The 13,998-nt window shown below is 36.7% G+C and overlaps 1 protein-coding gene across 1 annotated transcript in view; it reads right to left on the minus strand.

The window, feature by feature from the left end:
- Positions 1-13,998, minus strand: part of PIBF1 (progesterone immunomodulatory binding factor 1) — a 529,275-nt gene that overhangs the window by 134,571 nt on the left and 380,706 nt on the right. The window contains exon 16 of the mRNA XM_007948312.2: positions 1,280-1,453. Coding sequence (XP_007946503.1) covers positions 1,280-1,453 — 174 coding nt within the window. The remainder of the gene's footprint in view (positions 1-1,279; positions 1,454-13,998) is intronic.

The raw sequence follows: 13,998 nt of genomic DNA on the forward strand, positions 1-13,998 counted from the left end.
TAAATCTTCACCCAAATCACAATAAATAAAATAAAATTAAAATAATAATAATAATAAAAAAAAAACACAACAAGGTATGCTTGTACTTAAAGAAAGGGTGCACAAAAACATGTCTCAAAACAAGGGCCTGAGCAAGTTAAAGTTCTGAGGAAGTGGAAATTATGAGTGAGCAGAAACTAGGAGAGAAACTTATGCACAAAGAGAAGCTGATGTCCCACTAGAGGAAAAGATCCAAGCACTCAGCTGCTGAAGTCCCTTAAGCTGCCTTGTATCTGCGTTGGTCAATCTAGGCTTCCTGTTTCTCCATCCTGTCAGCTCAGTCTCCATTACTGTTACATGTACTCTTACAGCAATCATTCCTTACTTGATCTAGATTACAACTCCGTCATTTAAAAAAAAAAAAAAGGTTGGATGATATAATCACCAAGAACTCTCTCAAATCTCACTGATCTAGAGCAGCATTATCTGCATGTATAATGAAATGGCTTAGACCAGAAGTTCCCACACTTGACTGAGTATTATAACCATGTAAGGAGTTTTGAAAAATCAGATTCTGGGGACTCATTGATTCAGAATATCTTAGAGGAAATCTTTCTGGTTTTGAGTCTGTATGTTCAGAAGGTAAAAAAAATATTGTTTTTTCCCCCCTTGAGAAATGAAAGCATTGTTGGGAAACTGTGTTGAAGGAAAATGAAATCTTTAATAATGTAACTTCTATTTTGATTCTGTTGCTTTTTCATTCCTTTTCTTATTGTTAAAGCATATCATTTTCAATATTCTATAATTTATTTTTTCTACTTATAATCTAAATTTTTCTAGTTTCTCTTTCTTTGCCTAATTTCTGTACACCATGATTTCAATCTACTTTAATATGATTAGCTTTAAACTTTATGAAGAAATCTTGGAGTAAAATATACTCTTTTACAAGTAAGAGGAGGGAGGTGATATTTTGCATTCCTTTTATTCTTATGTAAATAAAAAAATTATACAAAATAGCTTTCTGATTTCCCTATAGTTGGTCCCTGGAGCCATGGGAGAAATAAGTTCTAGATTTAGGGTAATTTCTGGTAAATCCTGCATGTAAATTGAACATGTAACACCCAAATATGAGCTGAAGGACAGGAAATATATATATTCAAGAAATGGATTAACAGAGATTATCTTTCAATGTCCTCTCATAAATCTATTAAAATTCGTTTGAAACCAATCTGAAAGAAATTTACAAGCTTTATGCAGAATACATTTACTAAAAACCAAGCTTTTTTTTAATTGTACTTACAAAGAGTGTTGGTTTGGGTATAAATATATTGTCTTCATGTTCTCTAGGCACATCCAAAGTCTTTGATTTCTGATTTTCTGTCAAAGTTTTTGAATCCTTTGTAGTAAGAAGTAAGTTGCCCTCATGATGCTTACTATGCATATTAATGAGAATCTGTTTCATTGCTGCCAATTCCTGTTGGTATAAGAAAACAGAAGAAAATGGCAAGTATGATTTTAGCAAGCAAGCTAATACAGACAGATGCTAAAATATTTAATTTTATTCTTGAAGTGCAAGAAACATTTCAAGCAACTACACTACATAAATAAGGGAAGCTGTGAAAATAAGAAAATATTAATATACAATATGATGCACATAAATCTTATAATCATTAATATTCTTTTAATACAATAAGTGATAAACATAACATTACATACTCTAGTGGTTCCAAACCTGGTCTTCTCTGTACACTGGGATCACCTTAGAGACTGTGAGATAATTGGTCTGAAGTATGGCCTGGGCTTTGGAATTTTTAAAAGATCCCCTGGTGATTCTATTGGATAGACAAACTTGAAATCCCCTGGCATAGCCAAGTTCCTCTGTAGTTTTTCTACACGTGATTGTTGAGCAGATTTAGGCACTTAACTTTTTCTCTTTTCCTTAATAGGCTGTTTCCTTATGAAGTCTTATAAAAAGATAATAGGGAGAAAGGTCCAAAGATCGTTTATCTTGGCTACAAATCAGCATTTCAAACAATAAATTTATTTAATATAGTTTCAGGATCCCTTTAACTAGGCTATCTATCCCCTTATCCATTTTCCAAATGATAATTGATTTTATCAAATTGCCTTTTGAACTAAGAATTAAGTATGCTGAACTTCTTGAAGAATTCTGATAAAAACTTTTACCCATTCCTTTTTCTTCCAGTCAAAAGTCAATGCTACTAAGTGGATATTTACAAGTAACTACTATACAAATTCAATCAAACACAAATAAATAAATGGAGAGATGACAATAAACTCTCTTTTACCTTGTTTATCTGTAGAATAGTGGTATGGTGTGTTGGAGGTAATTTTTTTCCTATTATTTTATTTCATCCTCATGCCAAGAGACAAGAGCCATGGCTGATAGATGTTCTGCACCCTTCTACTAATCTGTTTATAGACATCAGAGCAAGTTTCTACAGGCCCTTCTTTTCTGGCTGTCATAAGTTCTATTTAGAACCATCTAGCCTCAGTGGGTATTTTAAAACAGAGCTGCTGAATTTAAGCCACATAGCCTTAATAGATCTTAGGGACAAGAGAGGAGCTGGAATAAATGTTGCCAGAATCCTCTCTCTCTCTCTTTTTTTGGTACTGTGGCTAGCCTGCTCAGTACACCATTAGATATTGCCAATCTGATAGACATAATTTGAATCTTTTGGGGGCTTATATATATTTTTTTTCCCCCAAGATTGTGTTATTTCCCTTATATGTTCCCCTAGTATATGATCACTGATTTAATGTTAAACATGTCTGGTAGACTTCAGCACTGTTCTACTTGCTAAGATAAGGAAAAAGGGAAAGGGGAGATGATGGTCTTACAGCACGATGAAAGAAAAGCTTTCTATCTGAATGAACATCTTTCTGTTAGCCATAACTTCTGTCTCTCGGCATGAAGATGAGATAAAATAACAGGAAAAAAATTATTCCAACACTGTCTACCACTCCAGATAAGTAAGTAAAGGAGAGTTTAGTCTGTCATACTTGCTGGGGGAAGAAAAGAGGGAAGAAAAGGGGGACAAAAGGAAGGAATTGAGTATTCCTGGGGTCTGGAACAAGGTTATGCTGAGTTAAAGAAAAGGAACAACTCGTTTGTTTATTATGTTGAGTCTTTATAACCATGAAAATAGTTTAAGATATCTTTTATCTATATTTCTGGCACACATTGTACTACCCTAATTGGTGTTAACTGTAACAGGAAATGATCATACTTCACAAAACTACAATTCACAAACTGGCAAATAAACAGTAAGCGTACCAAAGCAATATGCAAGAACTAGAAAACGTATTTGTCACTACAAAACAGAATCCCTTGGTAAGATGAAATCAACTTGAACTCTTGTAGTTCATTTCTAGCCTTATTCAGTTCTCATCGTGGTCTTGTCAGTCTCTGGATTCCTGCTCCATCTCCTACTTGAAATTCTTCTCTTACTGTTTAGACTTGTGTTTGAATTTGAGTTCCTAGCTTTTGAGTTCGCGTTCCTCTATTCTTTTCTGATAGGTCTCTAAGTTTATTTGCAGTACTGTTTAAGGATTTATAAATACTGTTCACTGCAGGGCAGAGAGTGTGATTAGGTCTACAGAAAAGGAACCTGTAATGTACAAAAGTATTTAAAGTATCAAGAGTCTAACTGGATTCTTCTTACATTACATTGATTTCTCAAACTCATGCTGTTTATTTAGATTCCTATTTGGAGCTGGACTTTCTTAAAGAGATCTTTTTCCTTTCTTCTCAGTTTCTGCCTTTTCCTATTCTCAATGATAGAAAGAATATATGCTTCCCCTGCCCCCATGTTACTTAAGATTATCAGCTTCCTAACCATGTTGCTTGCTGGGATCAATTTTGTACCAACTGCTTTTGTGACAGAGGCACAGCTGTTATTCTGACATTTCTTTTTATTGCACATCTTGGCAAGTTCCACTATTCCTTGCATTCTGTCTTTCTCTTTTTGTTTTTGATGGCACATCATTTAGTAATTCTAGGAGAGACAGGATTGTGGATGAAAGTGCTGTGCTTTTCTTCAGAAGTTTGATATTCTCTGCTAAAATCAAATTTCTAAGAAGTATGCCAAGATGACTGTTATTTCTTTATAGATATTTTCTGTCTCTCTGGAATGTTTTACAATGTTTAACTCTCCTTTTAAATTTCAATCTTTTTCTAAGTTTTAGAAGAGTACATGATATTCTCCCAATTCTTCTACTGGCATTTTTACTTACAATAATTTCATTTGAGCAAGTTTTGAAAATTTCATGGATTCTTTTTTGCTCACTGATCTTGTTTTTTGAAAATAATACTTTCTCAAATCTTTGTGAAGAAACTAATCATAACACTTTGTAAGTTTCTTTCTGCTCCAGAATTTTTCCCCCTCTCTGGAGGAGGGGATCAGTTTCTCTGTGGTTCTTTCCCTTTGTGCTATTCACTTTCTTCAAGGGCCCGATGGGTCTTGGTTATGTGTTCTAACTCATGAATGAAGGACTGGCTTACATGTATTTTCTACTGCTATGGGCCATTCACCTGAATGAGATGGATGATTAGGATCTCTGTATATGTGCCAAGTTAATCCGTAGAGCAAGCTTCAGTCTAGGGTCCTCTGCCTGCAGGAGAAGACACTAAACAACAGCATATTTCCCCAAAATGCACAAAATGTGCTCTACTCTGGAGTGCCTTTATTGTGGCAGTTTCAAAGGTCCCTGAGTAGTGCAGATGGCCTGCCCTTAGCTAATAACTGAAAAGTTGGCTGTTTGAACCCACTCAGCAGCACTGTGGAAAATCTAGGCCGGGTGATTAGCTTCCTAAAAGAGTACAGTCAACCCTACTCTGTCTCTCCAAATGAACCCCTCAACAAACAAACAAATGCCTCAACATTGTGGCAGTTCTAGCCCCTACCTGGAAGATGCTCCATTTGAGTCATTTCCCAAAATATTATTAAAAATTCCTGCTTTTTACACTGTAGAAGCATTGCTTGTTCACTGTAAAATTCAAATACTGCAAAAGTACCATGCCTCAATATTCTCCTCCTTTCACCATTTGTTTAGACCTTTAAATATTACTCTATAAAATGATCTTATTATAATAATATTAACTAATTCTGATATGTTTTTATATCAACTTTCAAAATGTTAAAGGTATATGTTATAATTCCAATATATAAAAAATATAAGAAAATTACAGTTACTAAGAGATTGAATAAACCATTCATTACAATGAACAAATGTAGAATGATTCTTAATGATCATATTAAACTTAGGCTAGAACTACAACAAAATAAAATGACAATAAGTAAAAAACACTGCTGTATAATAATGATTTTTCAAAACGGAAAAGCCTGGCATTATTTATCTTAAGGGCAAGGACATTCTTATGAAATATCCAGCTGATGATGACTGCACCAAACAGTTCTATAAGAAAGATAAATCATTCATTTGAATCTACAAGCACACATCTTGGTCATTTAATATTAACTATTTGCATAGCATGGTGGCATATTAAATCAGCTCAACTGCACAGCAGCTGCTTAATAGTATTGCATACTCGATGCCAATAAATTGCTGAAAGTTGTAAACTCTGCAAAGATGTTGGCAAGGGGATGCATTGATGGCATTTCTTGATGAAAATAGCTCTGACAAGTATAATGCAAACTATGTGTTCCACTTGAGGTTAGTTAAATGTAAGGGCTTGTATAGAGGAATAACAATGTATTAACTTACAAGCCAGATCATTTTGTGTCTTTCCTACTTGAGGTAACACAAGATAAAAAAAAAATCAATCTTGATTTTAAACTTAGTTCATAGTTTGGATATTTACCTACATTTAAAAGAAAACAATGTTTTACTATGGAAAATTTCAAAGATACACAAAAATAGAAAGCATAGCATATTGAACCACTGTGATGGCTAATTTTATGTGTCAGAGAACCCTGGCTAAGACCACCTCCAACTTCAATTGTTCACCTTCAACAGTGATCAACATTTTATCAATGTTGTTTTTAAAAATAACTTTGAGATGTAATTCACATACCATACAATTAACTCATTTAAAGTGTATAATTCAATAGTTTTTAGTATGTTCACAGATATGTTTAACAATATTATTGGCAATGGTGTCACTAACGCTGGTGACATCCAGTGTTGTAATCATGATTTCAACTCCCCCTGCCCCATGGACTTCCTCTTATACCAGACAATACAAAATTCTTAGTAATTTTATTATCAATTTTAATCATAGAATAATATGTGATAAGAGTTGTTAAACTGCTTGAATGTAATATTACTTAGATCATATGAATATTGGCAACAAAATTTTGTTATAAAATCTTTCTATATTTTATTATAACATTTGTTGTTGTTGTTATAGTTACAACATTATTGGTAACTGCATGGAAGCCGTTTTTGATTTTTCTTCTTCTTTTCCTTTAATTACTAGTTCTTTCTCAAAAAAAATTATTGATATAGGTTCACAAATACTAATCACCACAATATTGTAGCCAAAACCCAGAAAATTTGACAAAATCAGTGACAATTAGAACACCAGAAGCAATGAAAACAACAGCATATGTCTGTAGCACTGACAGGTGAAACCATGTGCTTTGAAGCATCATTGTAATTGGATAATAATGACAGCTCTGACCAAAGTGCATTAGAAGGTTCACAAAGCAAATTAACATAGAGTTTTAGACTCGTAAACATATTGATAACATATAAGTTGGGCTTACAATTTTTTTTTTTGTTTTAACTATTTTGTTGTTGTTGTGTTTGCCATCGAGTCGGACCCGACTCATAGCGACCCCTCCTTGGGCTTCCCAGGCGGTATCACTATGGAAGTAGACTGCACAACCTTCCTTCTGAGGAGTGGCTGGTGGGTTTGAACCACCAGCCTCCTGGTTAGCAGTCAAATGCCTTAGGCACTATACCACCAAAGCTCCCTAACTAACTATAGGGACATTTTAAAATAAAAGTAATGAATTTCTGCTGAAACACTGCACAAAAATTTTATAGTCATTTTGGTGTTACTCCCTCTGATGGTGTCACCCAGTGTAGTTCACACTCCACATCCCACTTACTGTTCTTGTGTGCTGTCAGTTTTGACTTATAGCAACACTACTGGACAGAGCAGAACTGCCCCAAAGGGTTTGATAGGGTGTAATCTTTACATGATCAGATTACCATGTCTTTTCTCCTGTGGAGCTGCCAGGTAGGTTTGAACCAATGACTTTTCAGTTAGCAGCTCAGCCCTTAACCACTGTGCTACCAAGCTCCTTCTAATCATACCAGTACAGTCAATTTTGGATCATTTTTATTATCCGAAGAAACCCTGTACTTTTCAGCTTTCTCTCTATCTTTCCCTCTCATCTCTCCTACCTCTCCATCCTACCTCCAGCCCTAAGCAATCATTAGTCTACTTACTATCTCTATGGATTTGTCTATTCTGGACATATTCTATAAATGGAACCATAGAATATGTGGTCTTTTGGGCCTGGGTTCTTTCACATAAATTAATATTTTCAAGGTTTATCCATGTTGCAGAATGTATCAGTATTTCATTCTTTCTTATGGCTGAATAATATTTCATTGTGTGTATATGCCACATTTTGTTTATCCATTTATCTCTTGATGGACAGTCAGGTTGTTTCCACCTTTTTTGGCTATTATGAATAATGCTGCTGCAATCTTTTGTGTACATATTTTTGTGTGGGCACATACTTTCGTTTCTCTTGGGCAAATACACACAGGTGTGGAATTGCTCTGTTATATGGTAACTCATGTTTAATCATTTGACGTACTACCAGACAGTTTTGCCAATATTGTTTTATTTATTTATTTATTACCACCTTTTTCCCTTGAAATATTTTAAAGCATATTGCAGGCCTCAGATCATTTTACTTGTAAATACTCCAGTAGGGATTTTTTTAAAAAAATAGGTAAGGACTTAACAAAATACCAAAATCACATCTAATACAATGACAAATAACTTAAAAGAAAATTTAAATTTAATTCAAAGCCACTCATACTCTAAATGTTCAATACAAATTAAAAAATTGTCAAGGCAAATTTTTAGCTGAGCTCAATGCATAACAGTCACTATGCTTTGGTAGCATAGTGCCTAAGGCACTTGACTGCTAACCAGAAGTCTGGCAGTTCAAACCCACCAGCCACTCCTTGGAAGGAAGGTTGGGCAATCTACTTCCATAGTGATACCCCCTTGGAAACCCAAGGAGGGGTCGCTATGAGTCACTTCCGACTTGACGGCACATAACAACAACAACAAGCTTTTAAAGAACTTTAACTGTACCTTGAATGCCAACAACACTATACTATAAATGACAAGAAAAAGCGGATTTTCTAAGGCAAAACTGTTAGAAAATAGTATTAATATTTTTAATGGTAAATTGCTGTTTTCCACAGTACCTCAGTAGTACCCAGTTTGTGCTCAACCACTAACCTAAAGGTTGGTTGTTTGAACCCACCCAGTGGTGCCATGGAAAAAAGACCTGGTGATCTGTTCCCATAAAGATTACAGCCCAGGAAATCCCACAGAGCAGTTCTACTGTGTAATACTTGAGGTCACCTTGAGTCAGAATGCTTGATGGTAATGGATTCAGTATTCCTATCTAAATACTTTCTCCCATTTTGAGGCCAACCTTACCCTTTGTCTTAACAAACAAACACAATGCACTGCCATCGAGTTGGATGTGACTCATAGCGACCCCTCCTTGGGTTTCTGAGGCACTATCACTACAGAAGTAGATTGCCCAACCTCCCTTCCAAGGAGTGGCTGGTGGGTTTGAACCGCCAGCCTTCTGGTTAGCAGTCAAATGTCTTAGGCCCTTTGCCTTAGAGGATGTATACAAAGTTTTTAGGTGTGGAAGGAGGAAGAGAGAGGACAGGAATGAAAATTTACTAGTATCTACTATGGAGTCCCTGGGTGGTACAAACTATTAACTACTCTTAGTTACTAACTGAAAGGTTGACTGTTTGAATCCACTCAGAGGAGGCTTTGAATAAAGGCCTGGTGATCTACTTCCAAAAGATGCCAACCATTGAAAACCCTCTGGAGCATAGTTCTACTTTGAAACACATAGGTTGTCATGAGTTGTAATTGACTTGGTCTTGAGCTGTAGTGGCACAGTGCCTAAGGCACTGAACTGCTAACCAGAAGGTTGGCAGTTCAAACTCCCCAGCCACTCTGCAGAATGAAGACTAGGCAATCTACTTTCGTAAAGATTTACTGCCTCAGACACCCAATGGGGGTCACTATAAATTGGAATCGACTCAATGACAGTGAGTTTGGTTTGTTGTTTTTTGGCAGCAACTGAAATATCTACTATGTTCCAGACAGGCTTTACAGTAAATATTTTACATAGTAACTAAATCCTTTCCAAATATTATTGTTTTCGTTATTGTTAGTTGCTGCCTAGGACATTCCAACTCATGCTTACTCCATGTGTGCAGAGTAGAACTCCTCTATAGGGCTTTGAGGGCTGTGATTCTTGGGGAGAAGATCACAACGCCTGTCTTTCCAGGTGCCTCTGACAGTGTTTGAACCAGTCTTTCAGGTAGTGGTGGAGCACTTAACCATTTATGCCACTTAGGAAATCCTCAAAACATCACTGGGTAGATATTATTTCAAGTTTAAACATGAGGAAGCAGGCTTATATGGCTAAGAAATTTATCTAAGTGTGTTTAGCTACTAAGAAGTGAAACCAAGGTTCAAATGCAGGGCGTTCTGGGTTCAAAGCTGTAATTTTTTATAAAATAATGCAGATGCCCCCTGTCAAGACCTTGGGCACACACAATTTCAGGTGTGAAAGGGATCTTTATGTTATTTAAGCTAGCTTCTATACACAATTAAGAATCATTCTAGGATTCAAAATGGAGTCTCATCAGTAAGCACTACGTTATTTCCCTCTAGCATCTTAGTGCTTGAAAAACTAGGTACAGCAGTTTGAATTAGGGATTTTGGTGCTCTGAAGAGCTCACTGAATCAGAGTGCACCAAACACAGAAGAGCAGAATTAGAGGAAAGGCACAGGAAGATTATTTAAGGAAGATCTATCCGGTGGAGGACGGATGGGCAGCCGAGAGAGGCCATTGGAAACTTCCCTGGGGCAGTCACTGACTGGTGGGCAAGAGCGCCCACCTGAGATCTCCGTGGGCCAAGGAAGAAGACACCCTCTATCAGCATACCAGCGACCACATCAACATACCAGCAAACACCCCAAGAATCTATCTTCAGCACCTAATTTTATTGGTAACTTGGGTTGGCAAGGTGCAAACAGGTGCACAGCATGAATGAAACCCAAGCGGAGAGCTCACTGGTGCTCCAGGAAGGTGAGCTCGCTCCCCCCTCAGCGGGTCACTGAGAGGGCTTGGGTCAGCTTGGGAGGCACTGAGAGGTCTGTGCTTGTCTTTGTCACTGATATTGGGACCACATGTTACACAGGCACTCTCCCAACTCCAGCGCAGCTGAAATCGTGCCCATTTTTGGTGATGCACGTGGGCGGTATCACAGACAAACTCCCGAGCCGTTTGCGGTCTGGGCTGGTGCTGAGGGCAGACTGGGTGGAGAGAGAGGAATCCGTGGCCAAGTGTGGACCCAGGAATTTACCTTGGATTGGCTTTTTGGTGCCAAGGGGTCTCGAAAATGGGGTCTTTAAGTGTGCCTGGGCCTGGCAGAAAGTGGTGACACACTAACAACAGGAATCTTTCCTGAAATTGAGCTGCGGGCTTACATATAACAGTACCACGTCATCAGTAGCAGCCCGCTCAAATCCCTAGAAACCGACCCTAGCAACACCAAGCTTTCCTTCTTCTGTTCCCACCTTCTCCACCAATAACTTCCCTCATTCAATAGAAGAAACCATATTCAGCCAATTGCCATAAAACCTCTCGGTTCGAACCCTAAACCCTCTTTACAACAAACAGAAACACATATCCACTTTCCACACAGTGATTCCACCATCACAAAGAAAACTGCAGAGCGACCCAGCATACCTGAATCAATAATAAAATAAAATACACCAGCTTCACCTTTTCAAAATATTAAACCATAAAACCAAGACAAAACAAATCAACACATAACCAGCCGTTAAAGACAATCTCAAAATGTCTGGGAAACAACAAGCAACCTCAAATCAAACAAACAAACAACAACAACAACAAAAAAACAGGACAAGGCATTAGAAGCAAAGCCACAAACAAAGGTCTCATTATACATGGAGGAAGAGGAGGCAATAGAATTATCTGAGAAGGAATATAGAAGATATATTTATAGAGCTATACAAGAACCTAAGGAAACCCCAAACAGAAACAAGGAGAACACAGACAGTTCCCTGGAGAACTCAGGAAAATCACTGAGAAACAGAATATTAAGATTCATGCACAATCAGAACTCATTCAAAAACAGTAGTTAGAAATGCAGAAGATGTCTACTGATATGCAAACTACGAGGATCAAAATGACAGAACTACACAACACAGTAGAAACTCAAAAGAGTAGATTAGAACTGGCTGAAGAATGTATATCCCAACTAGAGGACTACTCCCTAGACACTAGCCTGTATGAAGAAAAATCAGAACAAAGATTTAAGAGAAATGAAGAGAGCCTAAGAATTATATAAGATGACATGAGACGAAACAATGTAAGACTCACTGGAATTCCAGAACAAGAAGGGGTGAAAAAGACCCCTGAGAAAATTGTGGAAGACCTGCTAATAGAAAACTTTCCCCATTTCATGAAGGAAGAAAAGATATTTGTCCAAGAAGCTCATAGAAGCCCCCACAAGATAGATCCCAAAAGAAAAACACCGAGGCATATTATAATCAAACTTTCCAAAACCACAGACAAAGAAAAAATTTTGAGAGTTGCCCGAGAAAAAAGAAATATTCTTTATAATAATCAAACAGTTAGGCTGAGCTCCGATTACTCAGCAGAAACCACGCAGGCAAGAAGGCAATGTGACGCATATATAAAACACTGAAGGAAAAGAACTTCCAACAAAGAATCCTATATCCAGTCTAATTATCCATCAAATACAAGGGCGAAATCAAGGCATTCTCAGATAAACAGACATTAACAAACTTTGTGAAAACCAGACCAACCCTACAAGAAATGCTTAAGGAAGTCTTACCAATAGAGAACCCACAATAGAGATCAGCAAAATCAGGATATGTGACATCAACTCTAAAACCAGATCAGAAATAGATACTCATAATAAGATCATAAATCATTCTATCTTAAAAACCAAGGAACTCAAGCAGCACACAACAACATCAACTAACCTATCAGAGGAAATAATACTTCTAGGTACAGACCATCAAATGGAGAGGAAAACACAACAATGTCTTTGCAGCACACACTACACTATTCTAAACATGTAGAGACAAGAATATACTCCAAGGTAACCACAGAGAAGAGTAACAATTCTTCTAAGCAAATCCAGAAGGAAGGAAAACATACGGGCTTAATAAACACAAACCAACTATAAAGAAGAAAAGGGAGACAGCATTAGCCAACAAACTGAACTCAGCACAGAAATATACACGGACCAAGGAATCACCAATGACACGACAAAAAACCACAATAGAATGACACCAATCAATTCATACCTATCACTAATTACACTCAACGTGAATGGACTAAATGCACCTATCAAGAGAAAGAGAGTGGCAGACTGGATAAGAAAAGAAGACTGATTGACATGCTGCCTACAAGAGACACATCTTAGACACAAAGATAAAAACAAATTAAGAGTTAAAGGATAGAAAAGAATATATCAAACCAATGGAAACCAAAAAGGGCAGGGGTAGTAATTATGATTTCTGATAAAATAGACATTAAGGTGAAAAACATCTTAAGAGACAAGCATGAGCATTATATGATGCTGAAAGCGTCAATCGACAAAGAAGAGGTTACAATAATAAATATTTATGCACCCAATGAAAGTGCTCCAAAATACATGAAGCAAATATTAACTGAATTAAAAGGGATGATAGACAACTCTACATTTGTAATAGGAGACTTTAACACAGCACTTTCAAGGAGAGACAGGTCAACGGGAAAAAAACTCAGCAAAGATACAGAAGAGCTCATCAATACAATCAACCAACTGGAACTCATAGACATATATAGAGCACTTCACCCAATAAAAACACAATTCACATTCTTTTCCAGTGCACATGGATCCTTCTCCAGAATAGACCATGTGCTAGGACATAAAACAAGCCTCAATAAATGCCAAAACACTGAAATACTGCAAAGCATCTTCTCTGACCACAATGCTATAAAACTAGAAATTAATAATAGGAAGAGCAAGGAAAAAGCATCAAACATATGGAAGCTGAACAACTCTCTGCTTAAAAACTATTGGGTTACAGAACAGATAAAAACTGAATAAAAAAATTCCTAGAAACTAATGAGAATGAAGATACATCCTACCAAAACCTATGGGACACAGCAAAAGCAGTACTAAGAGGACAGTTTATAGCAATAAATGGATACATCAAAAAACAGGAAAGAAACAAAATGAACACTCTAACGTGTCAACTCCAACAACTAGAAATAGAAGAATGAAAGAATCCTACAGTATCTAGAAGCAAGGAAATAATAAGGATCAGAGCAGAAATAAATGAAACGGAAAACAAAAAAAACCATAGAGAAAATCAACAAAACAAAGAGCTGGTTCTTTGAAAAGATTAATAAAATCGATAAACCATTGGCAGACCTAACAAAAGAAAAGATGACCCAAATCACAAGAATTGTAAACAAAAACAGTGTCATCACAACAGAACCAACCGAAATAAAAAAGATACTGACAGAATATTATGAAAAACTGTACACCAATAGATTTGAGAACCTAGAAGAGATGGACAAGTTTCTAGAATCACAAGACCTACCTAAATTATCCACTCAGAAACAGAAAACTTGAACAGACCCATAACAAGGGAAGAAATTGAACAGGTCATAAAAAAGCTTCCCACAAAGA

The sequence above is a fragment of the Orycteropus afer genome, unplaced genomic scaffold (genome assembly GCF_000298275.1).
Source record: "Orycteropus afer afer isolate SDZICR_OR568_19922 unplaced genomic scaffold, OryAfe1.0 scaffold00212, whole genome shotgun sequence".
Classification (NCBI taxonomy): Eukaryota; Metazoa; Chordata; class Mammalia; order Tubulidentata; family Orycteropodidae; genus Orycteropus; species Orycteropus afer.